This window comes from Sinocyclocheilus rhinocerous, unplaced genomic scaffold, assembly GCF_001515625.1.
Source record: "Sinocyclocheilus rhinocerous isolate Xijiao unplaced genomic scaffold, SAMN03320098_v1.1 scaffold400, whole genome shotgun sequence".
Lineage (NCBI taxonomy): Eukaryota > Metazoa > Chordata > Actinopteri > Cypriniformes > Cyprinidae > Sinocyclocheilus > Sinocyclocheilus rhinocerous.
This window is the reverse complement of record NW_015666595.1, coordinates 1,085,064-1,112,532: the sequence shown is the minus strand read 5'-3', so window position 1 is coordinate 1,112,532 and position 27,469 is coordinate 1,085,064. Positions and strand designations below refer to the sequence as shown.

The window sequence follows — 27,469 nt, the reverse complement described above, 5'->3', positions numbered from 1 at the left end:
CTTTTGTAACATTATAAATGTCTTTACTATCTTCAGAGGTGAGCAGCTCTTTTTCTAAATTGATACTTTTTATCAATGTAATGCATCCTCGCTGAATAAAAGTAGCATTTTCTTTCAAGAATAAAAAAAAAAAATATTACTGACACCACTTTTCATATATATTCATATCAACAACAAATATCTGAACTTCAATTTGATCATAAGCCTCATTATAATGTCCATTTCTGGATCATAGACTCAGAAAAGGCCCCAATCTTGCAAGTCACAAATAGGTGCCACAGCCATCAGTCATGGCTTACATGCTTAAATGAGGAGGACAATGATGTGTGGAAAAAGATGGAGGAATTGCTTTGATATTAGCATTAGAAAACGTGAGCGTCAAGCTGAGCTATACACCACATTAGCTCAGTAACCCTTGGAAATAACTTGACAGTCAATTCTGATTTCTTACACTGAGATCCAGTTGATATCTGCTAAAAACAAAGCATATTTACAGTATCAAACCCACAGCATTCATCAGCGATCTTTACACTCGCTTAGACTTGAACAACAATCACATGACTTAAAAGGAGGAAGGAAGGCGTGACAGGGCCACCAGGTTTCATGAGGCCCTTTGGCCTAAAGAGGAAGTGGTCCAATTTGCTGAGGGACGCCAACAGCCTTCTTTTCCCCAGACTGTCATGCTCTTCCTCTCCATAGCATCTCCTTTCCTTTCTGCTCAGTTGGTTCATCTAAAAGTCTCAAAAAGTTACCGACAGTTGGCAGTTAATGTTTTGTCATCTCATTACCCACTGGCTTCAAAACGCTATTCTGTTTCCTAGTCAAATGTCAAAGCCTTGGTGGGAAACTACAGCGCTTACTAATGTCGTAGTAGCAGTCCTCAATACTCAATATTCAATATCAGGGGCTCAAAAAGTAAAGTTTAAGGATCGGAAATTGAAAACCCATAATCAACCACTAACCTAAACATATACCCATTTACAGACCCATAATACAGTGACACTAGAAGAATACAGAGCGTAATTCAGACTAGCAGTCTGGTTATTCAGACACGGCCCTCCAGAGGAATCAGTCCCGACAGCTGTATTAGAACTGCCATTTACAAAGTCAAAGAGATATTTGCTTCCCTGACAGACCCCGTGTTTGTTTGCATACGGTTTGACTCCTGCAATAGTGCTGGGAAGTGACTATACAGCTCAAAGCAAGAACCACACTGTCAACCGCAACAATCACGACTATAATTATACAAAACAACTAGGAACTACACGAATGTGATACCTGAAATCGACACATCATAGGTGACGTGGCTCTAAATATAGACGTTTCTTCCAGGACCCAGTCCAGATTTTTAAAGGGTGTTCAAACGGTGGGTGGCCTTCTTTGAAAGGAACTCCACATCTCTTCATTTAGTTATTTTCAACAGAGCCTACAGACCGGCATTCCTCTGTGCTCAAGAGGACACACTATCACAGGGATTTCCTTCCTCTTGCTCTAGGAGGGACAGGATCGGGGTCAGACCCCACTAGGGTGGGGTCGTCCCGACCCACTACTTCAAAAATGTGCTAAGTACTGGTAACAAGCTTGGTATCTCAATTCGAGAATTTGGACATGTATGTACACATTTATAAATTACACAGAATCTTTTTTTTTTTTACTCAAACTTGATGACATAAGGACAAAAAAAAAAAAGAAGCAACAACAAAGCTATGACTGCATTTAGTCATATTTCACATGAAGTTACTGGCAAAACAGTTTTGACACAGGAAATGTAAGGGTGCCATACACTTATCTGCCTTTGGCAGTGACAGATATATTGCTGCCTACTATTCCGTGATTGGGAATGACAAGTGTTTGCTCAAGACCCCATCAAAAACAGGAAATGGTATTCACTCGGTTGGTGGTTGCACAATTTGTCATGAATATTGCAGCAAACATAAACCTATACAAATTCCACAATAAATGGAGTTTTGAACTATTTAACACTAATTTAACACAGAAGCTGCATATACACCACAAAAAAGGTGTATTTACACAATGCAGAGTTGGTATTAATGAATTAAACAAAAATAATGCAAAGGTTAAAAGAATGCTACAAAATTCTGAATATAGAAATATGATGTGAAGTTATAAATAAACTATGAAAATATTCATTTATATTATATGCAGTCACATTTTCAGCAAAATTTCATAGGCAAAAAAGGTCCATTGTCAACAGCAAAGCCATGTATGAAGCATAGCCCACACTGAAGTCACTTTCAAACCAAGCAGTTTTCTTTTGGTGAGTGCGGCCAATTTGTGTGACCAACTTGAACATGAGTGAAATCTGCATAGGAAACAGTTCGCCATCACACAAAAGTCCCAATCCTGTGGAATCCCATTGAAGCGGCTAGATTTCATCCATAAAAATTGCCGACCAATAGTAAATGTGACCGCACCTTAAGGCTGCACTGATGCTGCATTTCATTCACACAGAAGCAAAGCAGTATCAGATGCAGATACTGTGCTTGGGGGGAATCTGGCATATTTTAGTAGTTATTTATGTGACATGGTTTTTCTACACAGACTTTAAAGCAGACACAAAGCCACCTCAGAACAGCCTGTGTAAAGTCACCTTTGGAGAAAGGCCCCGTCATTAAAGATCAATCCATTAAAAATGCATGGAGAAGCAACACGGGATCTTCTTTAACAACCTCTTTGAGAGACTTCAGCTTCATATCCCTTCTCAAAGGACAATATTCAAAATGTCACATCCAACTAGGAGTCTATAAGGGCCCGGTGATGTTTTCTGGTCTATTAAGTGGAATGCAACATGAATTTATATACATTTATATATATAATTCTTTCCGTAACCCTTAAAAGCACGAGTGCAAAGTATTCCTACGTGATCTGACAGTCACTCCACCGTGAAAGAAAACCGAGTCTCATTTTCTCCAATTCTTCTTGAATGAACTATAATCATCTTCCCTCGACTGAGGAACAGAACTAGGCGGGGCCGGTAATCAGTCAAATCTAGAAGGAAAGACTGCATTAGAAGCGCTAATTGCGCCTTTTATCACATCGCCTGACACTCCTTATATATCTCTTTACGTAAACCATGTCGAAAAATGTAGCTTTGACGGTTTGAAGCCGACAATCTGTGCTTCGTTAAACTACTCATTCGTACAACTTTTCCATTTCCGCTATAACTTCCACAGTGCCGTGGGCATGAGACAACAAAAAACGCCATTCTTCACGCAACACAACACCGCAAACCTCGGGCGCTTCTACACAAAGTTGCCAGCGATCATTTTCGCCATAAAGCCGAGTCTGGTAAATCTAAGGAGTTGAATTGTTTGACTCCAGCTCCGCCATATTCTAGCCATCTGAGCTGCTCTTCCGCAAACCCCTGTGCCGGTTTGCTCTGCAACATTGTAACGTTCCGCCGTTCAGCCGCTACAATGTATCAATCAAACGGTGACATCATAATCCCCTCACAGCTCCCGCGCAATACACGCGCCGTTACGACTGCAATGCCCATAGAATCTTGCTCAAATGCGATACTTACGGCAATCCGCTACAGCTCCAGCCAGTCAGTCCGTCTGCGCCTGTGCCTGTGAAAGAGCTGCTCGCCTCTGGGAGGGTGGGTGAGGTTTAGAGTCGAGCATGACGTTACAGCCTCGGTTTCAGCACCATACGCTCCTCAGCTCTGCCTACAATTGAGCGTAACGGGAAACGGTGCTGTTTAAAGCACGGGGAACGAGCGCTGCTAAATGTGGCACATGGACATGACAGAGTTGATAGGTATGTACAGTACCTACAGTACAAGATACAGAAAAATTACTGTAGTGGTATCAAGGTATAGTGACTGTATCCGATGATAATACCATGCTGCTTGCAAACATACCATGGTATTCCATGGTACTTCAACTGTTCAACAATACTATGGTACATGTAAAAATAAAAAACAGTCTTACAAGGATTGCATAGCCAAAAAACATGGTAGTAGTACCATGGTACTCTTAGTTACTGTTTTTTTCTTTTTTTTTCTGATTTTCAAAAACATGTCACTTCCCTTCCACCAGCTGTCCATAGTTTCATATATATTTAAATTATATATGAATAGGAATTATCTCTCATTATATACAAATGTTTGTGAGTGCAAGAGTAATCACTTTTAAAGCACTGTTACGAAATCTTATGTATAGATTTATCTGCCGGCTAAATGCTTCAAAAAATGAGATTATTGTGGGTCTATCAAATATAAGGGTTAGTACTACACGGTATCAGTCAAAGCTGTGGAGACATTGGTATTGTTGTATTTTGTAACTTTTTATTGTGGTGGTAGATGCTGTGGGTTGTATATGTTGTCCTATTGTCTTGTTTTTTTGTTTTTTTTTTCTCTTTTTAATTTGGACCTTGAGTCTGTAATAAAGATAAAGAAGAGATAAAGAAATAGGTGAGAACACACACACACAGTGATATATAATATTATACACACACTTACTTAAATATTCTTAAAGTAAGAATAATTATTTTATTCTTTTTATAAAAGAAATAGTGCTACTATGTCCTGACAGGGTGAGACTTTTAAAATGATTTACAGGAAATGGCATAAAATTACACAATAACAATGCCAGTGTTTTCTTTCAGTGAATGTAAGATTTTTTAGTATTTATAAAACGTTTATGTCATTTGTGTATCTGACAGGGTTGCCCCATAATGAGTGACAGGGACGAGAAAACACATTTTGTGACAAATAAAATTGATTCAAGAGATTGCACACAAATACTGAGGAATATATATTTTCACTACTATTTTGTTATTGTTTCCACATGTTTATGCAATATTTTAGTACTCTTTTGACTGTGATCATCCAAAATAAAATAAAAAAAAATCTAAATCACACTGAAGTCATAGCACTTTACAGAGGAATAGAACCTTTTGCTTCTTTTTGTTAGTGTTTCTACATATTTGTGCAGTATTTTAGTACTTATTTGACTTTGACCATCCAAAAACAGCCTAAATCACACTGAAATGACTCATGGCACTTTTCAACATTTTCCATGGTGAATGTTACATTTCAATGGCATCATTCTAATCCCAGTATGGCATGAATGGTCTCCTATTCTCCCGAGCAGCAACTCTCATCCGTCAGAAGCTGACTCTGCCACTCTGAGGGGAAAAAATCCTCAGCGCCAGTCAAATGGCTCATTGAGAGCAACTAGGAGAAGCCAGGAATGCCAAGTATGCTCACTGGCATCAGGAATGCAGGCCCACTCCCTGCTGTGGACTAGCATCCCCTCCCCTCTGCCAGCAGTCATGTGGCCCTGAGCTACATGAGGGCTGAGATGTCTTCCATCGGTGGGGTCTTTAGATTCGCATTAGTGACCAGCGTGCAGTTTTGCTGGTCTCACTAAATGGGGCAACTGAGAGACGAGACGACATTAGCATGTCGCCGCTATATCAGCATTTGGCTCGGCTGGGCAATGACTGGGTGAAAGGGAGAACATATGAGACTGAACCACTGAACTAAATAGAGAAAAGAGGAATGAGATGTATAGATTTCGGCTTTCAGAATTGTGGAAGTCTGGGGGTGTTGAGGCGAATACACTTTAGTCAGAGTAGACAGCATATTTAATGTAACACAAAGGAAAATGAGGTTGTGAAGGATAGAGTTACAGTCCGTTTAGTGGATTGTACTATTGAGAAGAAAAGATTCGGGGGAAAAAATTAGATGTGACCACAGTTTCATTTTTTAATTCAGGTTAAATAAAATAAATATAAAATAAATAATAGTTATAATAATAACTACAAGAAATAATTGTAATAATAATAATGATAAAATATGTTATTACATAATATACTTAACCTACATTTTTTTTTGAGTGCAATGTGACAAAACCTACATAATTAGTTTGCAATTCAACGCAGAGATAAACAGGGAAAAGAGGAACGTGAGCTATACATTTACATTCAAAACTGTTGAAGTCTGTAAAAATTTAGGCAAATGTCAGTATTTAAAATATTTCTGCCTCATTTGTCAGAAATTTTGAACATCCAAACGAGATGCAGCAATGAACATATTGGTTAGATAAACATTGTTACATGCTCAAATCCTTGGTTATTTTTTAAAGCAAATTTAAAATGTACTAGATTACCCCAATTTTTTTAAAATTGTGAGTTGTTACAGGAAAACTGCTAATTTAATAGCAAATAATAAAATAAGCATAATTGCACCCACACAAGCTGCATGTTTATTGTATAATAAGATGACATAATCTGGGTTTGTTTTTGTTTTTTTAACTGAGCTGTTTTATTCATATGTTGAACTGTGTATTTTATTGTACTCTTCTACATCCATAAATTATTTCTTTCCTAGCACTCCTTTCGATTTTACTTTATTTTGTTATGCTGCATCTTATTCGCAAACGTCAGGGCACAAAGCCAGAGGAGGACGCCACTGTAAGAGTGTGAATGCACGTATGCAGTTCCGTTTTTGTAATGTGTATTGTGTCATGTTCCATCTTGTGGGGTGGAGCCAAAGACAAATTTCCAAGCTAGACAATTTTTTCCAAACAACTGCTTACAGACCATATTGTTTTACTGCATATGGCTATATATTAAAGTAATAGCATTAACTGAGCAGTATTGAGATGACCAGCCCCTGTAGGAGAGACTCTTTCTTCCAATATCCTTTAGAGGAACTCCTATCTGTGAGGGTGGGTGGAAACACAAGCACTATTCTTAGCTACATCTTCCTGTCAGGGTGGACGTTCAAAGTTTCTCTATGACAATTACATGCCATTAGATTCTTTGTTGTCGTCCAAGTGCTACATATGCAAAATAAAGGACAGTAACATGGAAAAAAAAAAAAAAACTCTGATGAGAAAGTGGGGCCGTGGCTTTTACGGAAAGTAAATATTGCTCAATCATCTACGTCAGGGTTCTTTTCAAAGCTGCCAGTCTGCAACTTCAGCTTTGCAAAGACATGTCACTATCCATGAAAGAATGACTATGCAAAGACGAGAGGATTTCAATGGAAAATCAGGACCATTAACACCATTTTACCTATTAAAACAATTACGGTCACAAAACACTCAAACTAAAAAAAAAAATTTAAAAAAAAAGCTGAAAGTTGAACAAAAATATAACAAATTAGTCTAGCAACAGTTTGGCAAATGGAAATTTCAAATGGAAAACGAGAAAACTTTAGCAAAGTATTAGAGCATAAAATCAGGCTGCTATAGTGACGTACAGTGCAACTGTAGATATTTTTATTCAGTTCAATACATAGCAGTGAATTTCAGTAACATAACTTATCTAGTTGAAAGATATCTGGCTGAAATCTTTCAGACACACTTTACCCAAAATGCAAGAAAAAGGGGAAATGCATAATGCCACAGTTTCTCATGGTGAACAACACAGCATGTTACACAAATGTTAACATTCTCCGTGTTATTGTTGTCTTCATAAACAGCAAGCATATAAAAGGAACAAACATTAAAAACATTACAAAAACAATTTTCACCACAGGGGGATTTCAATATTTTATGGCAGTCCAGCAAATTCATGTAGCATGTTTGTAGTATTTTTACACTTCAATTTGTTCTCTTTTTCGTATAAAGTCAGACAAGTTCTTTGCAGAAACCAGAATCACAAAGCAAAAAACGTAATGAGTGTGAAGAGTTGGCACCTCACATGGCTGTAGAACGACTAGCCATTATTGATGTTCATGTCTCATATTTCACATATGACACAGATCGCAGTAGTGTAAAGGAGGAAATAATTCCACAGTAAGCTTTAGTAGGTCAGCAACTAATACACCGAGGCTATTATTTCTCCTAGTGCAATTAAAGACTCGCCACCACCGATGGCAGTGGAGAAGATCATGTCGATCCGTTGCGCTTGGTGTTGCTGGCAGCAGCAATCTGTGATGGAGACACGGTCGGATGCTTCTCCGTCCAGCTGTCGTCTGCCCAGTCGGGTCCTTGAGAATACATCAGACCCCCGACTGAATCAACCAGTCCAAAAAGAGCCACCAGAAAAGAAAACGCGGTTCCGATGAAGTAGATCTTAAGAAAGCCGATTCTAGACATGTTTCACTACGGATGTCCAGGATTGACTATTAAAACAAACAAACAACCAAAGCACACAGGAGCCACGCCATCAATACCGGAAGTTAATACATCGGCTTAAGAATACAATTATTTCTATTTCTTATTTATTTAATAAGACACTGGTGTGTTTTCATCAATTTATAGAGAAAACTGTGTTTCGCTGAATAAGGAAAACAAATACTTCCTTGCTGTAACTTTGAGAAGTCAGACAAAATGCCCCAAATATTACCCAAAATAGCCAAGACAAAAATTAAAATGCTCGTCTTCCTTACCAGGATGGATGGTGGTCTTGCTTGCTTGGGAAGTTATTACCGCTGTGTCAGTGTGCGTTTTGCCTCCTATGTCATGACATCATATAAAATCCCTCTGTGTGAAGTGGGAGTTTCCAGCAGTTGTAGAAATTCCCGCGATGTGAAAGAATGGTTCTTTTGAGGTGAATCTTCTCAATGAATCACTTGAAGCAGTTCACTAAACCAGTCCGAACTATTCCTGGCTCAACGAGCCGGTCCAAGCTGTTCTCGAATCAAAAGCTCGTGCTTACATATTTTACTTACCGCGCGAAAAGTTACATTAATAGCCAAAGAACAGGAATGTTACAAAAGAAATGTAACGTTACAGGAAATGTGTTTACGACGATTGTATGACAGTTTTATTAACGCATATCCTAAGTGACATTTTATTGTTTTATGAGCGGGGACACATTAAATTACAACAGGCTTCCCTACAAAAACGTAACATCTATATAGGCCTATGGCTTTATTGGTATATTTTCGAGCACGCAAGGCAAGACGTACGGACGTTATTGCGTCAGGACGTAAAAATGGTAACTGTTCAAAAGAACCGATTCGCGGAAATAACTAATTCCCCATCTGTTGCTATTTTAAACCTATATATAAAATAAGCCTGAAATAACTAACTCGTTTTATTAAAATCAGTCAGTGGTTAATAGCTATGAACTTATTGGTTATTCCAGTTAAACAGGATGTTCTTTGTGAGTCATCAGAATGTACCAACGAAAATGCGTAAAAGTGACTAAAATGTAAAGTAAAAAGTAAAGTAAAAGTGACTAAAACGTGTTTGAATTTAATATTAGCATTCTTATACACGGATTTGTAAATGTGCATAATATTAACAGTTGGTGACTTTGTGTGCAATTCAAAAGCTCAGCAAAATATTTAATCAGAGTGTAATCGCCTTCCATATGGGCAATTGCGCAATGGAGGAGGTATGAAGATGTAAAAATGGTCTATGCTGCTCTCTTCTGGTGGACGAAAGAGAGAAATTGATGATATAGAAATGACCATAAATGGTCGATAGGGGGAGCAGAAACCAAAGCCAAGTACCAAAAGTTTTTTTGGACATGAAGGCTACAAAGACAATACCATGTAAATAGCATAGTTATAATATGAACATGGTAATTGACTAGTATCATAGTAAATGTGCTATGCTAATACAAAGTTTTTGTAAGGGATGCAATGGACTGCAGGCAGAGTTGGATAAATAGTACATATAATGTATTGCAGTAATGAGGAAAGCTTTAGGTTTTATGAGCTGTCATTGTATTTAAAAAGTAAAATTGAAACTCTGTGTCATGTGCTTGACCCTGTCACACCGTTTAGTGAATGGGACTCCCCACAAAATGTGCATAAGATTTATTATCATGGTCATGGTAACCACATGAGATGAGAGATGTTTGATTCACCAGACAGGATGACAAATACATTATATACAATATTTTAGATTTTGAAGACAGTCAGCTACTGTTTTTCCATAAGGTCTAAGAGGATTTCAGCTTAAGCTACTGTCTCCAACCAGCAACCATCTGCTTTTGGTTCATATGAAATATACATGAAAAGAAAGCCTTCAGTTATAGAGCACAATGCACTTATCAGCTACTTTTTTACAATGCGTTTTGACGCATAATCTGTGGCCTTCATTGTGAGGAATGCTTATTTATAGAGACTTTGTTATCTTGATTGTTTATGAATAAACCCCTAACCCTAAATCTTCTGCATGTGCTATAAACATGAAGGATACTTCAAAATAAGTAGGTTAAACAATTGGAGGACTTTTGCCTTGTAGGTGAAAAAAATATCAAAGGCTGAGTGATATAGGTACAAGAATATCATAGACACTGGAGGACTATTTTAACTTGGGTCAGTAAACACCACCTAGCAACCACCAAGAACACCCTAGCCACATTTTAAACGTTTGTTTTGTCTGGTTGTTTTCTCTATTTTGTTTCATCAAAATTTGCTGTTTTCTTTCATTTGTTTGCCTGTTTGGTTTTATCTGTGTGTTTTATCCATTTTTGGTCTGTTTGTTTACCTATTTAAAAGGTGAAACCTTTTGATATGGTTTAAAATGCAAATGGCAAGTTCTTGAAATTAAATATTTGTATTAATATCGGCTATTTTTTTTTTTTTATTAACGTCTGGTTTTATCTGGCTAGTATTTTCTAGTTTGATTCATCTACTAGTTTTTTAAAATCTAATTTGTTGGTTTTATCTGTGTGTTTTATCCATTTTTGGTCTGTTTGTTTACCTATTTAAAAGGTGAAACCTTTTGATATGGTTTAAAATGCAAATGGCAAGTTCTTGAAATTAAATATTTGTATTAATATCGGCTTTTTTTTATTTTTTATTAACGTCTGGTTTTATCTGGCTAGTATTTTCTAGTTTGATTCATCTACTAGTTTTTTTAAATCTAATTTGTTTGTTTTATCTAGTTTATTTTGTCTGGTTGTTTTATTTTAGTTTGTTTGGTAATCTCATTTGTTTGACGCTATGTTTTATCTAGTCTTTTTTCTGGTTGTTTCATCTATGTTTTGAATTTGTTTCAGCTCATTTGTTTTTATCTAGTTTTTGTTTTGTTTGAATGCTTTCTCTTGTTTGTCTGTTTTATGTCTTCTATGCCAGCGGCTCTTTGCTATGTGCACATTATACACAAAGTCTGAGTCAATGAAGTGCCTTTTTTCGTCTTAATGGCCCCCAGGTCTATTTCTCCAATCCTCTTTGTGAGAGTGACGTGTGCTCTTGACAGAACCACAGCTAAGGCCACCGAGAGAGAGAGAGAGAGAGTGAGTGAGTGCGAAACACTCCTTTCTATCTCCCTCCCCACTGTCCCAGTATGTAACTCCCTCAGGCGTGAACATTCTCTTACTATCTAGTTTGTCAATCCCTCGTTCTCTGTCCTCCTATTATACCAGTGCTTACACACACAGGGGCCAGCGGGATTCAAAGGTGGGGATATCTCCACGGTGACACCCTGGTCTCCATGTGAGCAGGTGCGTAGAGCATGGATCCACAGTTCCTGGGAACTCACTCACCCTGGCTATGAGCTCAGTCAAAGCAAAACTAACACAAACAACCACTGGATCCTGGAGAAATGAGACTGCTTTTTAACTCTGGATTTACAGCTATAGATCACTTTAGCCTTAGTAGTTATATACTTATTTTCATTGCATTCTTGAATCTGAATCTTGGATCCATAATTTTTTTGAAAAGGATTCAGAGACCATCATTTGAATTTGCACAAGACTCAGCCACAAGACTGGCTTGAACTGGTTGGATCTGTTTTGGAAATGAACAGTGCACAGACTTTATACCTAAACAGGACGGAGATGGGGGAGATTCCAGAAAACTTCCAAGAACAGGAGCTGAACCACGAGAACACCACCGAATGTTCCCCCAGTGGCTTCCCATGGGTTCCTCATGTGCGCGAACACGAGTCTGCAGCCCAGCGCTACACGGCAACACGCTTACAAGCAGGTTTTCCGGACAGGTGAGTCGAAGTTCACAAAGTCACGGAAATGTTATCGGGTCTTGATAACCGAGATTTGAGCAACACATATTCTTCTGAGCCCGTTTCTTTTTTTAAATGCATGCAACTTGAAATATAAATCCCTTCTTGTCATTCTATAATTAAATGTAAGACTCGTTCTTATCTCTAATCTTCAAGACCATCAAGATTAGGGGTTAAAATAGGCTTGTATAATTGAAGGGCTTAAAATCTGATGCAGGGTCAACAAAAGTTGCCATTTAAAAGCGCTATTCTGGGCATAGCAGATCAGGTCTTCTCCAGCTATGCAGTGGAGTGTGAAGTCCTGGCAAAGTCCAAATGGGTCAGAATTACTGAAATAGCTGCTGGTGCAAAAGGATATTCTGACCCACTGATGTCCACTGACCCACATATGGTGAGGTACATATAACTGCTTCACCTCTCTGCTGTGATAGGAGGAGACAAGGGTCAGGGCTTTTAATGGCTTGCTGCCTCTGACACACACACATACACACACGCTACTATTCTTTGCAAATAGAGCCATGCTTATTCTGTACTTCTTTATACACGCACACTTGTCTAAATAAATGCTACAAACCCACATGAAATTCCCATCTCACCCCACTGGTCGAAAAGCTCTCTGGACGATCATGGGATAAATGTTCACATTAGCATTGCCTCTGACAATTTTGCCTGGGGGTGTCAGACTTAGTAAAAGATTAAGCCTTTGGTTGCTTTAATGTAAAAGATCATAATTTGAGTTGTTGAAAGGCTTGCCAACAAATTTGGAGAACAAATTGTTTTTTTTTAATGGTTGGCTACCCATGTTAATCACTGGAATGCAAAGCAAAACACACCAGACTTGATCACGAGTTGCATTATAATGCTATAATTGTTCAGTTTTTACAAGGAGCTACATTGCAGCGTCTAAACAAATGGAAGAGAGTACGGATAGAGGATATTATTAACATGGTAGATATTGCAAGAACCTTCAATGGATGGCCGAAGATGCTACTCACAAATCACAACCTTTTTTTTCCTCAAAAAAAAAAAAAATGAGTTAATGCGCACAAAGACTACTTTGATCAAAATTAGTTTGGGCTTTCGTGTGGGCAACGTGCTGGCTAGTCAATGGGGAGGATTTAGAATTTGCTTAAGCACTGTCATCTTTCAGCAATTGGCGTCAGGTAATTGGTTGTGGCTGACTTTTAAATCTAGCAGTGGTGCTAGACAATTACCAGAGCCACCATGTGTTCTGTCTCTAGTTATAACATTATGGAATCAGGTAATTAGCTTATTTTTGCATTTACTCGGGACTTCTCATGTGAAAGGATTTTAGAGAGAATATTATCCAAAAATTGATGTACTCATTATGTTTAAAAATACATTAAAATGTAATGTAACAATGACTTGAATACAAATTTATGATAAATAGGTTTTCGATTTCTGAATTTGAAGTTATTTAGATTTTTATGCTTCAAGTAAAAATGAGGTGTTAACATTATAAAGAAAAGTCCAATTAAAATGCTGAAATTCTTAATATAAGTTCTGATATTCTTACAAAAATAATATAGTTAAAAAGTAATTTGACAGCTTTTGTCAGTGTGGTCTAACCAACATTGACAAGTGACAAAAGGACCCCGGTTTAGACTGAGTGGGGGTTCAGTCTTCAGCTGGCTGGCAGAGATGCCACTCACAGGTCACGTGACCAGCCACTATCCACTGGCGGGTCAGCAGTTAGTAAACTACTGATTGAAGACAGATTTACGTATTTGGAAGTCATTTGGTTTTATTTTTTGTTATTTGCAATTTTTTTTTTCTTTTTGCAAATTACTTTGAATAAATGTATATATTCCAGCCAAACTTCAAGCTATACGAGTAGGCCTATGCGTTCCCCACCACTCCTGTTGCAAGAAAATGCATAAAATGTGTAATTTTGTTATTGTGAATGTGTTCTTTTGAATCTATTTTTAATATGATATAGGTTAAGGATGTTTTATTAAGTAGTCTAATGGACCCTTTTCACAAGACAGCATCGTAAATCCTCAAAAGTTTTTCATATTTGTATTAAAAAAAATTTATGTACATTTATAACACTATTCTTTGTATTATATCACCTTTGCATCAAATAAATTAAAAAAAAGTTAACGCTAATGCAAGGGTGTTTCTAATGGATGGTAAATTTGACATCGTTCTCTCTTCTGACTGCCTTTATCAGTCTCTCTCATTTTTTTCCTTTTATTGAAAGTCACGAAAACACGATCGTGGACTTTTTCTTTTGCTGTTTGAGCAAATGGGAATGCAAAAATATATTTGTGTTCCCTCTCATAGGCTCACTTTGATGCTGCGATGACGTCATCGCTTTGGGAACACCTTCGGTGTGACGAATGTCTGAAGCCCTTATACCATCACGCCAATTCATTGGCCAAATAGCGCTTAGCACCCCCCCAATGCGCACGTAGGTGAGCTATGCAATGTTTGGGCCTACAACACGCCCAAGCGGCGCTTAGCGGCCTTTCTGATTGTCGACACTGTGATAGCCTACGGCTAAAAGCATTGCGCTCGAGGTTCGCGGCCTTCTCAAATAAAGTAGGCCTCGCGTCTAACCCCCGCTATCCCGTTTCTGCGGTTGCCGAGGCGCCGCACGAGACGGTTGCTTGGGGTGACGCATGCGAGCCGAGGCGCTTAGAGGGTGAGTCAACGGAGTTTTCTCCTTTTCTCTCGCTCTCTCCAAGCCATGTGCAAGCGCTCGAGGAGCGCTACGGGGATCCCGTGGTCTTCGTTAATGATAATTTGCGGCCTACCCCGGAAGCTCGCGATGCGATGTCTTTCGGTTGTATGCCGTATGATGAAGACGTGCTGTCCACAGCAGCCTCCGATTCGGAGGATTTATTGGGCGAACTGTGCAGTTCTCTCCCTCCGAGTGGACAGGAGAAACGCACCTCCCCGTCTTACAGCGAACTATTAGACGTTGTAACGCGCGCTGTGGATAAGCTGGGGTTAGAATGGGATAGACCCAGTCGAAACTGGACGATTGTTTTTTGTCAAGCCGCACTCCGTCTCAGCCCCGTAGGCCTCTCCCCTTCTTCCAAGACCTCCACCACGAGGTTTCGAGGTCTTGGAAACAACCTTTTCGGCGCGCATCACTAATCCCGCTGCCGCTGATTTCGCCACAGTTTCTAAAATGGCAGATCACGGCTACGCGGCGATGCCGGCCGTAGAAGAGACTCTCGTGGCACATCTCGCTCCAAATTCCGCTCTGTCTTGGAATTCATGCCCTTTGCTGCCGTCCAAGCCGTGTAGGGTTACTTCCGCTTTGATCGGAAAATCTTACATGGCCGCTGGGCAGGCCGCGGCTACACTCCATTCTATGGGTGTACTCCAGGCTTATCAGGCAGATGTGCTCAAGGAGCTGGACGAGGGAGAAGGCCTGACCCCAGAGACCGTTAAGGAGCTCAGACGAGCCACTGACTTGGCGCTTAGGGCTACCAAGCACACAGCTCGGGCAGTGGGCAGGTCCATGGCAGGGTTAGTGTCAGCTGAGCGCCATCTTTGGCTTACTCTCACTGACATTAAGGAGAAGGACAGGACCTTTCTCCTGGAAAGTCTATGGCAGGTTTAGTGTCAGTTGAGCGCCACCTTTGGCTCACTCTCACTGACATTAAGGAAAAAGACAGGACTTTTCTTTTGAACGCCCCCATTTCTAGTGACGGTCTGTTCGGGGATTCGGTCACGACGGTCGTGGAGAAGTTTCGAGCAGCGAAACAGCAGTCCGCCGCGTTCCGTCAGCTCATCCCGCGCAGGGCTAGGGAATTAGAGCGTCAGCCACCTACGGCTCGCTCACGCTCGTCCTCTTTACAGCGTCACGAGGCCCAGCGGCATGAGCCATCACCTAAGTTACCCCCTCGTAAGGACTGGGGTCCTAGGTCTCGCCCACCTGCTCACCAACGGCAACGCAAGCGGTTAGACCGGAGTTCCACGGCTAAGACCTCTCGTTCTCAGGCTCCTAATAGTCTCTGCGCGTTCCAGCTTTCAGAGGTTGAGGAAAAGCCCAAGGGTCATGCGAGCATGGCCCGTTTATGACGGCCTCCAAAGCTCCCACTTTTGGGGTGGTGGGCAGGCCCGACAGGACAATCGGACATCTTCCCAATATAGTTTTTTCCACCACTCAGGTGCTTCGGGATCCTATACGGGAGAATCAGGCGTACGCTCCAACCGTAGAACGTCCAAGACCCCTGGCAGACTATTGGGCCGCTTTCAGTGGTGGACCAAGAGCCAGAACATTTCACAGCACTGTCATCCGCTTCACAGAATTACGGTGACACGCAGGAGCTTTCGTACTCTAAGCCCGTGGATGAGACCCCAGTTCCTTCTGGAGGGAGTCCAGATGGGGACGTTGTATTGCCGCAAGACGGTCACTACGGACGTCTTGTGAGCGGTCCATCAAGGACATCCAGTCAGTGGGGTCTGGACAGAGGTACATCGTGGCTGGCACATAAATCGTTTGGACATGCTAGCGGTTCTCCTGGCTCTCAGACAATTCTTACCCCAGTTGAGGGGTTATCATGTGTTAGTCAGGACAGACAACACGGCAGTTGTGTCGTACCTCAATCGCCAAGGAGGATTACGTTCTCGCCCCCTGTGCAGGCTGGCGAGGCGTGTTCTTCTCTGGGCTCAGACAAAGCTCCTGTCGATCAGAGCAGTCCATATCCCAGGTCGCCTGAACTCAGGAGCGGACCTGCTCTCGAGACAGAGTCTGCAGGATGGGGAATGGAGATTGCACCCCCAGGTGGTGGATCTTATATGGCAGAGGTTCGGCCGAGCGGAAGTGGACTTGTTCGCTTTGAGCATGACTACGCACTGCCCGCTTTGGTTTTCCCGGTCTCCTCCGTCGCCTCTAGGTCTGGATGCTCTGGCCAACAAATGGCCCAGGACCAATCTTTATGCTTTTCCCCCAATCCGGTTGCTCCCAGGTAAGAGCAGAGGTTCTGCTGTCACTAAACAGCGGATGTCACACTGGATAGTGGAGGCTATTTCTTTGGCCTATGAGGCGCGTGGCTTGACTTCGCCTCTAGGGGTGCGTGCTCACTCTACAAGAGCAGTGGCTTCTTCTCAGGCCTTCTTCAAGGGGTCCTCGACGGAAGATGTTTGTGCTGCGGCAGGATGGTCCTCTCCTAGCACCTTCATCAAGTTTTACAGTCTGGACGTGAGGATGGCTTCTGGCTCCCGGGTCTTATCCGCTTGAACAGACGCTTTCCTTGGTCTTCCAGCTATCTAAGGTACGTCAGGCGTTATGGTATAGCGTTCCCAAAGCGATGACGTCATCGCAGCATCGAAGTGAGCCTATGAGAGGGAACATCTCGGTTACGTATGTAACCTTGGTTCCCTGAATAGGGGAACGAGATGCTGCGATGCTGGGCCGTTCCGTACCTTGATAGCGCTTCCTTCGTAAATCAGTGGAAATCTGATGAAAATAGCGCGCGGCACGCTATATAGCTCACCTACGTGCGCATTGGGGGCGGTGCTAAGCGCTATTTGGCCAATGAATTGGCGTGATGGTATAAGGGCTTCAGACATTCGTCACACCGAAGGTGTTCCCAAAGCAATGACGTCATCGCAGCATCTCCTTCCCCTATTCAGGGAACCAAGGTTACATAGTAACCGAGATGGTACTCTCCCATTCACTGCTCTTCAAGTTAACCCATAGAAGACCAACTATGACGACTTCCGCTGCTGAGAAACCCGGAAATGTGAGAAAGGTCTATTGCTGTGATCCCGACTGGTGGGTTACTGCCGCTTCAGTCCAGGCAGCTGCTTTTAAGCTGCAGGTTTAACGCGTTCCCTACGCAATGAAATGCATTGTTTTTTTATTGTTAATGTATGTGAACATTTTAGGGAGGTTTATCACAAAAGTGTTCAAATTGCCGTGATCCCGACTTGTTGGGTATTGCCGCTTGCACGCTCAATCCAGCCACAAGAGAGCTCTGAGTTTGACGCGTCCCTTTGCACTCTCGTTCCAAGGAATTCTATTATTATTTTTTTTAATAGTAAATCTATTCTTGTGGGTTATCACAAATAAAGTGCTCAAATGGCCGAGATCCCGACTGGTGGGTTACTGCCGCTTCAGTGCAGCCAGTCATTTTCAGCTCCGAATTGAGCGCGTTCCACATCACTCCATAAAGTCGATCATGTAAAAGAATAAAGTCCTATAAACAGATGTACAAAGAAAAATATCCCGTAACACACATAAATCAATGGTTCCTGTCAGTGGACTGCCAGCCGCACCAACCACTAAACCCCTATGTTTAGAGTTTAGTCCCTCACTTTTTTATACCTTACAGCGAAAATACTAAATACACGTTTGTATATGTTCTCTTGTACTCAAGAGAAAAGCGTTTTTGCAGTTATTAAATCGAATGCATCTAAAATGGTGTAAACTTTAAGCTGAAATATTTCATTTCAAGAACTTACCATATGCATTTTTAAAACATATCAAAAGGTTTCACCTTTTTTAGTGTCTCGGGCATCCTTATTTGACACTGGCTATGGGATCAGAATATGGGATTCTGATCCCATAACTGGCCCATATATTTACATGATGTTTGAATACGGAACATGAATATACAGACCGATGTGGCGGTAATGAAAGAGTTAACCACACCGTCACCACGTGGACGTGGAGCTGTTGAGGATATGACGCGCTCTCTCGGAGTCTTCCTCGCTTTCTATATAAAGCCAGACTCATCACAAAAACCGAATTCAACGAGACCCTCCGAAGGACCCGAAAACTGGGACAATAGTCTGTATAGATGAATTAACCGGTTTACGATAGCACATTCTCCTACAGAAAGCGGTAAACTGGCTTTTCCCATCTGACGCTCATCAGCTCCAGGTACACGTGCTCATCTAGGCTACAGAAAAGGTTTGAATTTATATTCACTCAAGCATCATGTTAAATGTGCTTATTTTTGTAATATGTTGTAGGAGGAGCTCTAACAAAGACAATCTTCATTAGGTGCGTGTTTGCGTTGGATTTCGATAAACTGTCTGTGGGCAGGTGTCAACAACGGTTCGTTTATTTTTTATATCGCGCAAGCAGATGTTAGTAGGTCATGGCGCTGTGATCGTTACATTATTGCAGCACCAGGACATGTATAGCGTGCGTTTTGGTTATCAATTGTTTACATCGTGAAACCGAAACGCCTTGTTCGTTGCTCCCAGCATTGTTGATACTCCACGCGTCGCGACCGCGACATGTGGTTTAATACAGACTGAATCTGCTTGGCTTCCTGTTAACGCCACTCCTGTTTTTTTTATTACTAAAATTAAATGGTAAATACTATTTCCTCCAAAGCAGAAAAAGAAAAGTTCTAAGATTGAAAATTTAGATTTTTTTTAAAGATTTTAAAATAAAAGTTGAGATTGACATTAATATGTATAATAATATTACCATCCGCATTGAGTAGATTAAAAACAACTGCATATCAGTTGATATTCGGTCACTGAGATGATCGACTTAAGCCAGAGTCAATAAAAAACAGTGGCGTTACCACTGGTACAGAGTCTATAAAAACAGCCACATTAAAATCAAATAAAATTTAAAATATCAGCCATTTTTTGGCATCAGCTAAAACAACGACAACCTCATTGGCTAAAGGTCCATAAAACTGACGCATTACAATCCAACAAAATGGCCAAAATATAAGCAGACATCTATTAAAATAATAATATTTTAAAATCTAATCAATAATCTATTAAAATAGTTTAAGGTAATAAAAACCGTTCCAAAAATATACCAGTAACACAGTCCAGGATTTCCAGACGTGCTTCCTGAGGGCCACCTTCCTGAAGAATTCATCTCCAAAACATTTCTCTGGAGGTTTGTAGTAATTTTAAACATCTTGATTGATTAATCAGTTCAGGTGTGTTTGTTTATGGTTGGAGCTGAAGAAAGGTGGCCCTCCAGTGGCATGATTGGACACCATTTGCCTGGTCAATAAGTTTTTATTTTTTTATTTTTACAGAGTAAATACTGTGTAAAAGACATTTCATTTGCTGTTGCCCTCCCTGCTCTCAGGCTATCATTATTTATATTGGTTGACAACTACTATTATTGCTTGTTTTGATGATCTGATTGGTGGAGCTTTCTTTGTAGAATCATGGGTAATGTAGTTTTTCACCAGGAATTCCAATATAAATACAGAAATTACAGAATTCCAATATAAATATAGACATGGTTGAACTTTGCTCGAAAGCAAAGTGGCAGATTAGCTATGACGAGAACTGTGCTATTTACAGGTTGTGTTTGTGTATTTCTCTTTCCAGTATGGCAGACTATCTGATAAGTGGAGGAATGGGCTATATCCCTGAGGACGGACTGTCTGCCCAGCAGCTTTTTTCAGTTGGAGATGGTCTCACCTACAAGTAAGTACTTTTCATTGGGTTCCTCTCCCTGCAGTGATGCTCTGTGTGTATGTAATGGGCATCCACATTACAGATCAGAACAGCAGTCAGTCCGAGATGGACTCGCGGCGGAAGAGCTTTGCTCTATGGGGGACGGTATGACTTACAAGTGAGTAATATGGCCCTTTATTTAAGACATCGTCTTCTAGTGAGCTCAATAAGGGACGCAAACGTTCCAGCTGTATACACTCTGGATGGACTATTTAGGGTCCTTGCTGTTGGGAGACAATCAAAAGATTCTGCTTTCAATTGCTGGTGGGGAGAGCAGGATTTTAACTGTAATCTATGCCATATGTTATTATATTAGCCTGGTGAAGCCAGGATATATTTACGTATATGTAATTTGCATGATGGATTTATACAAGCTCAAATCAAAGGGGTTTCTTAAAGGGATAGTTCAGTAAAAAATTAAAATTGTCGTCATTTACTCTCTCTCACGTCGTTCTAAACCTGTATGGCTTACTTTCTTCTTTGGAACACAACAGAGGATATTTTGAAGTACATTGGGAGTTGGAACAACATTGATTAGACCACATTGACTTTCACTTAACGGCCAAAAAAAAAAAAATCAAAATATCTTATATATATTTACTTAAGAAAAAACATCATCCAGGTTTGGAATGACGTGAGGGAGAGTAAATGTTGACAGTTAATTGTGTGAAAACAAGTGTGTCATGCATATATATGTCTTCATTCTTTGTACCCATAATGCATTGTAATAATAGAGACTGTAAGGAGTCAAACTTGTTTTCTGACTGAGGGGTGACATTAGGACAGACATGGTGAGTTCACGAACAGTCTCGCCTTTAAGATTGAGATTACAAGGTGAAAGGTCCAGCTGTATAACTGTCTTATCTGTAATGAAAAGCGTGTAGGGATGTATTGTGGGCCGCATGACTATCCTCACGCTGGCATCATGTGAGGTGGGAGCACTTCTACACATGCTCATACTCACAGACAGGAATAGAGAAAACCGTTATGTCTGAAATCCCCTATAAATCTGACACGGTGCGTATGTTGAATTGATTTGTGTAACACACGCATGAGTGAGTTTGAACAGTTTTTTTTTATTTGTATGGCATGTGACACATAAGGCTCAGACCTCTGTTGTACTGATGTGAGATGTCTCATCCCTGTGTTACTTTGCAGGCTTGTATGTTTTTTGAAAGATTATTTTATCAGAGAGATAAAAGAGATTCTATGTCTCCAGAAATATTAGAGGAAATTCCTCCATTTATAACATTAGCTGACTCAGAGGCTTTGTCAGTGTTTTTTCTTCTTCTTTTTTTTGCTGCTTTAAAATTCACATGATCTGCAATTTATTTGTTCAAAGAGTTATTTATTCAAACTACATTAAAATGTCGCAAAAGGCACCATTTAGATGTATATCACATGTAATTTAAAAACCTATTTCACACTTTTATTAGGGACTTTGGGCTTTTGTTACAGGGAAATTTGACCCAAAAATGAGAATTCTGTGGATCATTTACTCACCCTAATGTCATTCAAAACCTGTATGAGTTTCTGTCTTAAGTAGAAGACAAAAGATGATATTTTGAAGAATGTTGATAAGAAAAAAGTTTTGGATACCACTGATATGCATTGTATGGACAAAGAACACTTGAGACATTTCTCTAAATATATTCTTATGTATTTAAGAAGAAAGTCAGTCATACAGGTTTGGAACGACATAAGGGAAAGTAAATGAAAACAGACTTTATTTTTCATTTCAATAAAATCTCAATTCTCATGTTATTCTTAGTATTCTATATCATTTTGTCTAAATAAATTAAAAATAAAACTTAACTTGTCCGGTTTCCTTTAAATCTATTTGAAAAATGAATTTCATTTGCTTAATTTGTTGAATCCATCTCCTGAATTGGATTAACTGAAAAGCAGCTGATCCCAATGTTGCATTTTAAGTTGACAAGGCTAGAGCTATTATTTCCTATTGGTGTATTTTGATGTTAAAAATTCTTTATGAATAAACCCCTCTTGCAGGGCAAAAACCTCACATTTCCACCCACATGTCTGCCTCCAATTGTTCATTAAATCTTGCTCAACTGAAATGAAATGAAATTGCAGAACTTAAACTCTTGCAGGCTTTTTTAGTCCGTGAAAGGAAATGTTTGTATGTTGAGTGTTACCCTGTAGCATGGTTCTTTTCGAAGTAATGAATGCATCTAAGTAGAGTGAGGCAGAATGGCTTCACTAACTTTATTGAATTAAAAGAAACATGAGTTATGCAGTGGATTAGTCAGATAATGGATAATGTCATTTCTCTACAAAGTATGGATAAGGAGATCCTGCACTCACATTGAAAAAACAACTGGATAATGGAACCGCTTCAGTCAGAGCGACTGCTCATTGCAACCATGTAGCTGAACAAATTAGGAGACAGTATAAAATTCAATAAAAAATGCCGTTTGTAAATGCACAGTGGATCACCATGTTAGCTGGATTTGTTCAGAGCTGGTTGGTATAAAGCTGTAGTTTGCGTGTCTGTGGTGATATTTGGCACTGTGTTCGTCTGCATATTTGGAGGTAGTCTGGCTTTCAGTCTGTACTGTCTTTGAGTCAAGTGAAGTTTACAGTCTGAGTCATCTAAAACTGACACTTGTTGTTCCACCAGAGAGACTGTAGAGCTGAAAGTCAGCAAAGGCTGCTGTGAGTTTACTGACTGATTATCATAGATGCTAATATGTACATTTAAAGGGGTCATTCGTCATGCCTGGAGCTGATCCGTGCTGGTAGCTGAGGAAATACTTAAACTTCGCACTGTGGATCGCCCGGGGTCATCACATGTGGTTGCCGCAGGCATCACAATATGGTAAGGGACATAACATTTCCGTCACACGCTTGAGGAATTCGGCCAATCACAACGCACTGGATAGCTGGCCAATCACAGCACACCTCGCTTTTTCAGACCGATGAGCTTTGTAAAAATCGACGCGTTTCAGAAAGGCGGGGCATAGAGGAGAAACAATAATGTACAGTATGTGGAAAATAATGTGTTTTTTGAACCTTAAACCGCATAAACACATTTCATTATACCAAATACACAAAATAATGTTATTTTTAGCAGCATCATATGACCCCTTTAAGACATTTAGGTCTGTAAACACAAAGTAGCAAAGCAACACGACTTACTCAATCACAACCATTCAGAACACATCTGATGGTTAATATGAAGTTATGCAGAGCAGGATTCGGAACCAATCAAATTTCATTGTGGGCGGGGCCATTGCATTCACTGGGCGGAGCTACCCAGCACTATACAACAAATCGAAACCAAATGACTGGAAAAAATGTCCATTCATTGTGGCCTGTTGGGACAAATAATCAGATTAACGTGGATAAGAGCATTTATCTCTTGATGCTACTTGACTTCTAGGACATGCTGTAACAAATATTGTTTCCCTGCAATATTCCTAGCAGTCTAAACATATCTTGGATTTGTACAACTAAAGATCCAGACTCTAGCACATTTAATCAGGACAACTGTCTGTTTTGCCCTCATTGCCTCATTTATTTAGGCTTTTCCTGAGGTCGACACCAAGTGTTGTTGATGTGTAGGGGTGTGTGGTCAGCTCATGTGGGCCCAGAGGAACCCCGCCCTGTTCCAGCTGACACGGACTCCTTTTTTTTTTTAGCCCACCACAAGAGGAGAAAATATGTTTACGTCCTTTAAGTTGCCTCTGTCTCTTCCCTTATTTTTACATATGCATGAACTATTCAAAATCAAATTGTAATTTTCTCTCTCGCCACTGGGTTTTGGCACTCACCTGCCAAGCAATTACCTTTCGTCTGTATAAGGAGCTTTTTTTCTCTCATTCTTGCTAGTATTTATGTCATCTAGTCACTGAAGTCAGCAGGATTCATATAGCATAAATCGGTGGATTTCAGTTGGCCGGTGAAGGTTTGTTTCATGTAAATGAGGACATGTCAGAATGTGCCTGGGCCTCAGACATTCCTCAAGCTCACCTCAAAAATCACACTTAATTTAGAGCTCCTGATGATTTAAGGTGTCATAAATCCAGCAGTCAGCATCAGGTTTTCATTATGCTTGAATGTTTATCTAAAGCATAACTACCACAGGAGCTTCCTACTCTCCCTATAAAATAAAATGGAAGTTTTGCAACTGTTTGCTCATGTCTGTGAGCTTTGTGGCTATTTAATGCTAAAAAATGTACAAAATGAACCTTTAGGAGGTATGCAGAACCGTTCAAATGTTTGGGGTCAGTATGATGGATTTTTTTTTTTTTTTTTTTTGGAAACAAAAAAAGTACTTTAAGTAAGGACGCATTAAATTGATGTGACAGTAAAGACTTCTAATGTTACAAAAGATTTTTATTTTAAATTAATGTATTGCTTTTGAATGCTTGTGAACTATGTATAATATTACTGTTTAAAGTAATAAGAAATGTTTCTTGAGCACCAATTTCTGAAGGATCATGTGACACTGAAGACTGGAATAATGGCTGCTGAACATTCAGCTTTTCCTTCACAGGAATAAATTACATTTTAAAATGGGAACATAAACAAAAAAATTTTACAGACACCAAACTTTTGAACTGTAGTATATGTTTAAAATGGACTGTGTTTCTCTTAAAGGAGAATGTAAATGATTTGATTCTTGGTGACTAATTGTTTTCTCTCTCTCTCTGTGTCTCATTTGCAGTGACTTCCTGATCTTGCCTGGCTTCATCGACTTCACCTCAGATGAAGTGGTGAGTCGTCTGGCCTGAGTCCTCCACACTTTCATTAACTCATTCAGTTTGTTTTTATAATGACGTGTTCGTTTAAACAACCCGTCTGTGTTTTCTCTGCACTCACTATATTTAGCTAAATGGCTGTCTCCTTTGTTTCATTGCTCACTGGCTTTATTGCTCTTTCCTTTTCTTCATCATCACAACACATCTTCTCTAGATTTTGTTTAGCAATTAGAGGCAATCATTTTTTCTTGAGAACATTGTTTTACTATTTTATTTACTTTAATAATTTCAACATAAAACAATGTCATAATTTTGCCGGTCTGTTAAATTATGTATTTTAATCATTGTGGTAAACATGTTTTAAATAGTTTTTTATTACAAAAAAACCTAATGTTCAGTGTCACACATTTTGCATGTGACCACAAGGATTTTCCCTAATTGTGAAAGTAGAACTTCACTTATTTGATTTCTGTAATACTTGATTTAGCAGTTTTAAATTTGCATCAAATTACTCGTGAACCAGCTGCTTTTTCACCCTTAATTTGAATTGTGTTCTATTTTGCAAACAGTGCAATAATCCACTTGCACATATTAACAGTTAATGAACTTTGAGCATTCTGCTCTATTATCTTTTGTTTTCTTTTTTTCTTTTTATTGCCTTTGGCGGACAGTAGGGTTTTAAAGATCCCTGTCTTGAGTATAATAATGAATTAAATGAGGTCGAAGCTCAAAACACAAAACAACTGCAAGTGTGACTGATATTGAAACTGAAACTCCTGTTTGTGTTTGTGTAGGCAGGTTTAATAACAGCTTTAATGTCTGTGTCTGACTTCACAATCTGGCCTTCACTGAACCATAGATTTGGGAAATTTCCCACTGTGGTGTCTGTTTTCTCATGAGGCCTCTCTTCCCCACCGCTGTGAATGCAAAAACGTATTTTGGGAACTTAGGCTGTTGGTATTGACAAGGTGAAGGCTGTGAAGGGAATGTTTGCAAGCTTATCTGTGTTAAACCCTATTCGCACGGGATTAGTATTATCTGGGGACCTTGTGTGATTTTGAAATTACCCCCCCACATCTGAATTTCGTGTGTGGTGCATTCGCACGGGATAAGCGAAGCCTGTGATTTTACTCGAATTTACTGACTTGTCTCCCTGATACCCGGATGTCAAGGCTTTGAGAGTCCCGTTCTATGGTCCAGATGGATTTAAAAAAAAGAAACTAATATAGTTTCGTGCGCTGTGTCATTTACATTTCACCAGGTTAAAATAATATCTCAAGCTTTATGCTTGATTTATTTGTAACGCATTAACCTCAGAACCTTTTCAGCTTTCTCTTTCTGCAAATTGTATGAGCGATATGATGACAGCACCCAAAATACTATCAAACACTCCAACGCAGCTCCATTCTTCGCGGAAGATGGATAAAAAGGCGCACAGGAAACAAAAACCTCGAAAAATGATATACGACCCGTCAAATGCTGGCCGAATCACAGAGATGTCGATTCGCACGGGACTAATATTATCACAGGACCTCGGTGTTCGGCGAAATATGGTAGGTCATTTGCGGGGGAATTTTTACTTTACAAATTACAGGCATGGCCGATTCGCACGGGATTAAGATCACGGACAACCTCCGCAATTATTACAAATGACTGGAGGTCACCAGGTAATACTAATCCCGTGCGAATAGGGCTTTAGAGGAACACTTCTCAACGCTGGTGTACAAATGAAGGTCACGGCCTTCACGGACAACCTCCGCAATTATTACAAATGACTGGAGGTCACCAGGTAATACTAATCCCGTGCGAATAGGGCTTTAGAGGAACACTTCTCAACGCTGGTGTACAAATGAAGGTCATGGCCTTCACTGCCACCCCATCTTAACCACTTCCACCCACCCATTTTTATTTACTTGCACTTTTACACATGTTTAGGCGTATATGTGGTATTCTTTGAATTATTTCTTTAAGTTCTTTGACCTTTTAGTGTATATCGTTTAAAAGTTTGGGGTCGGTAAGATTTATTTCAGTGTATCTGAATGAAGTCTCTTATTACCAAGGCTGCATGTTTTTTATCAAAAATAAAGTAAACTGTAATATTGTAAAATATTATTATAAATTTAAAAAACTGTTTTCTATTTCAATAAATTTTAAATTGTAATTTATTCCTGATGCAAAGTTAAATTTTCTGCATCATCGCTCCATTCTTCAGTGTCACATGATCCTTCAGAAATCATTCTAATATGCTGATGTGCTGCTCAAGAAACTTTTCATGAATGTTGTAAACAGTGCTGCTTAATATTTTTGTGGAATCTGTGATACATTATTTTCAGGATTCTTTAATGAATTTAAAGTTCAAAAGAACACCATTTATTTAAAATGAAGAAAAAAAAAAAAAATAAATAAATAAATAAA

At 39.7% G+C, this 27,469-nt stretch overlaps 2 protein-coding genes across 5 annotated transcripts in view; one reads left to right on the top strand and one right to left on the bottom strand.

Annotated features, from left to right (window-relative positions):
- Positions 1-3,655, bottom strand: part of LOC107732995 (ras-related protein Rap-1b) — a 51,143-nt gene extending 47,488 nt beyond the window's left edge. The window contains exon 1 of one of the 2 annotated variants that reach the window (XM_016544485.1): positions 3,545-3,655. The gene's annotated coding sequence lies outside the window, so the exon portion shown is untranslated. The remainder of the gene's footprint in view (positions 1-3,544) is intronic. The other variant, XM_016544486.1, reaches the window with a different exon arrangement.
- A 14,906-nt stretch (positions 3,656-18,561) lies between these two features.
- The window catches only part of LOC107732997 (inosine-5'-monophosphate dehydrogenase 1b), a 14,532-nt gene continuing 5,624 nt past the window's right edge, over positions 18,562-27,469 (top strand). The window contains exons 1-4 of one of the 3 annotated variants that reach the window (XM_016544490.1): positions 18,562-18,768; positions 20,202-20,300; positions 20,374-20,448; positions 25,021-25,069. In XM_016544490.1, the coding sequence (XP_016399976.1) occupies positions 20,203-20,300; positions 20,374-20,448; positions 25,021-25,069 (222 nt within the window). In that variant the 5' untranslated portion in view covers positions 18,562-18,768; position 20,202. Of the gene's footprint in view, positions 18,799-20,201; positions 20,301-20,373; positions 20,449-25,020; positions 25,070-27,469 lie in introns of all 3 variants that reach the window. The other 2 variants (XM_016544489.1, XM_016544492.1) reach the window with 2 other exon arrangements.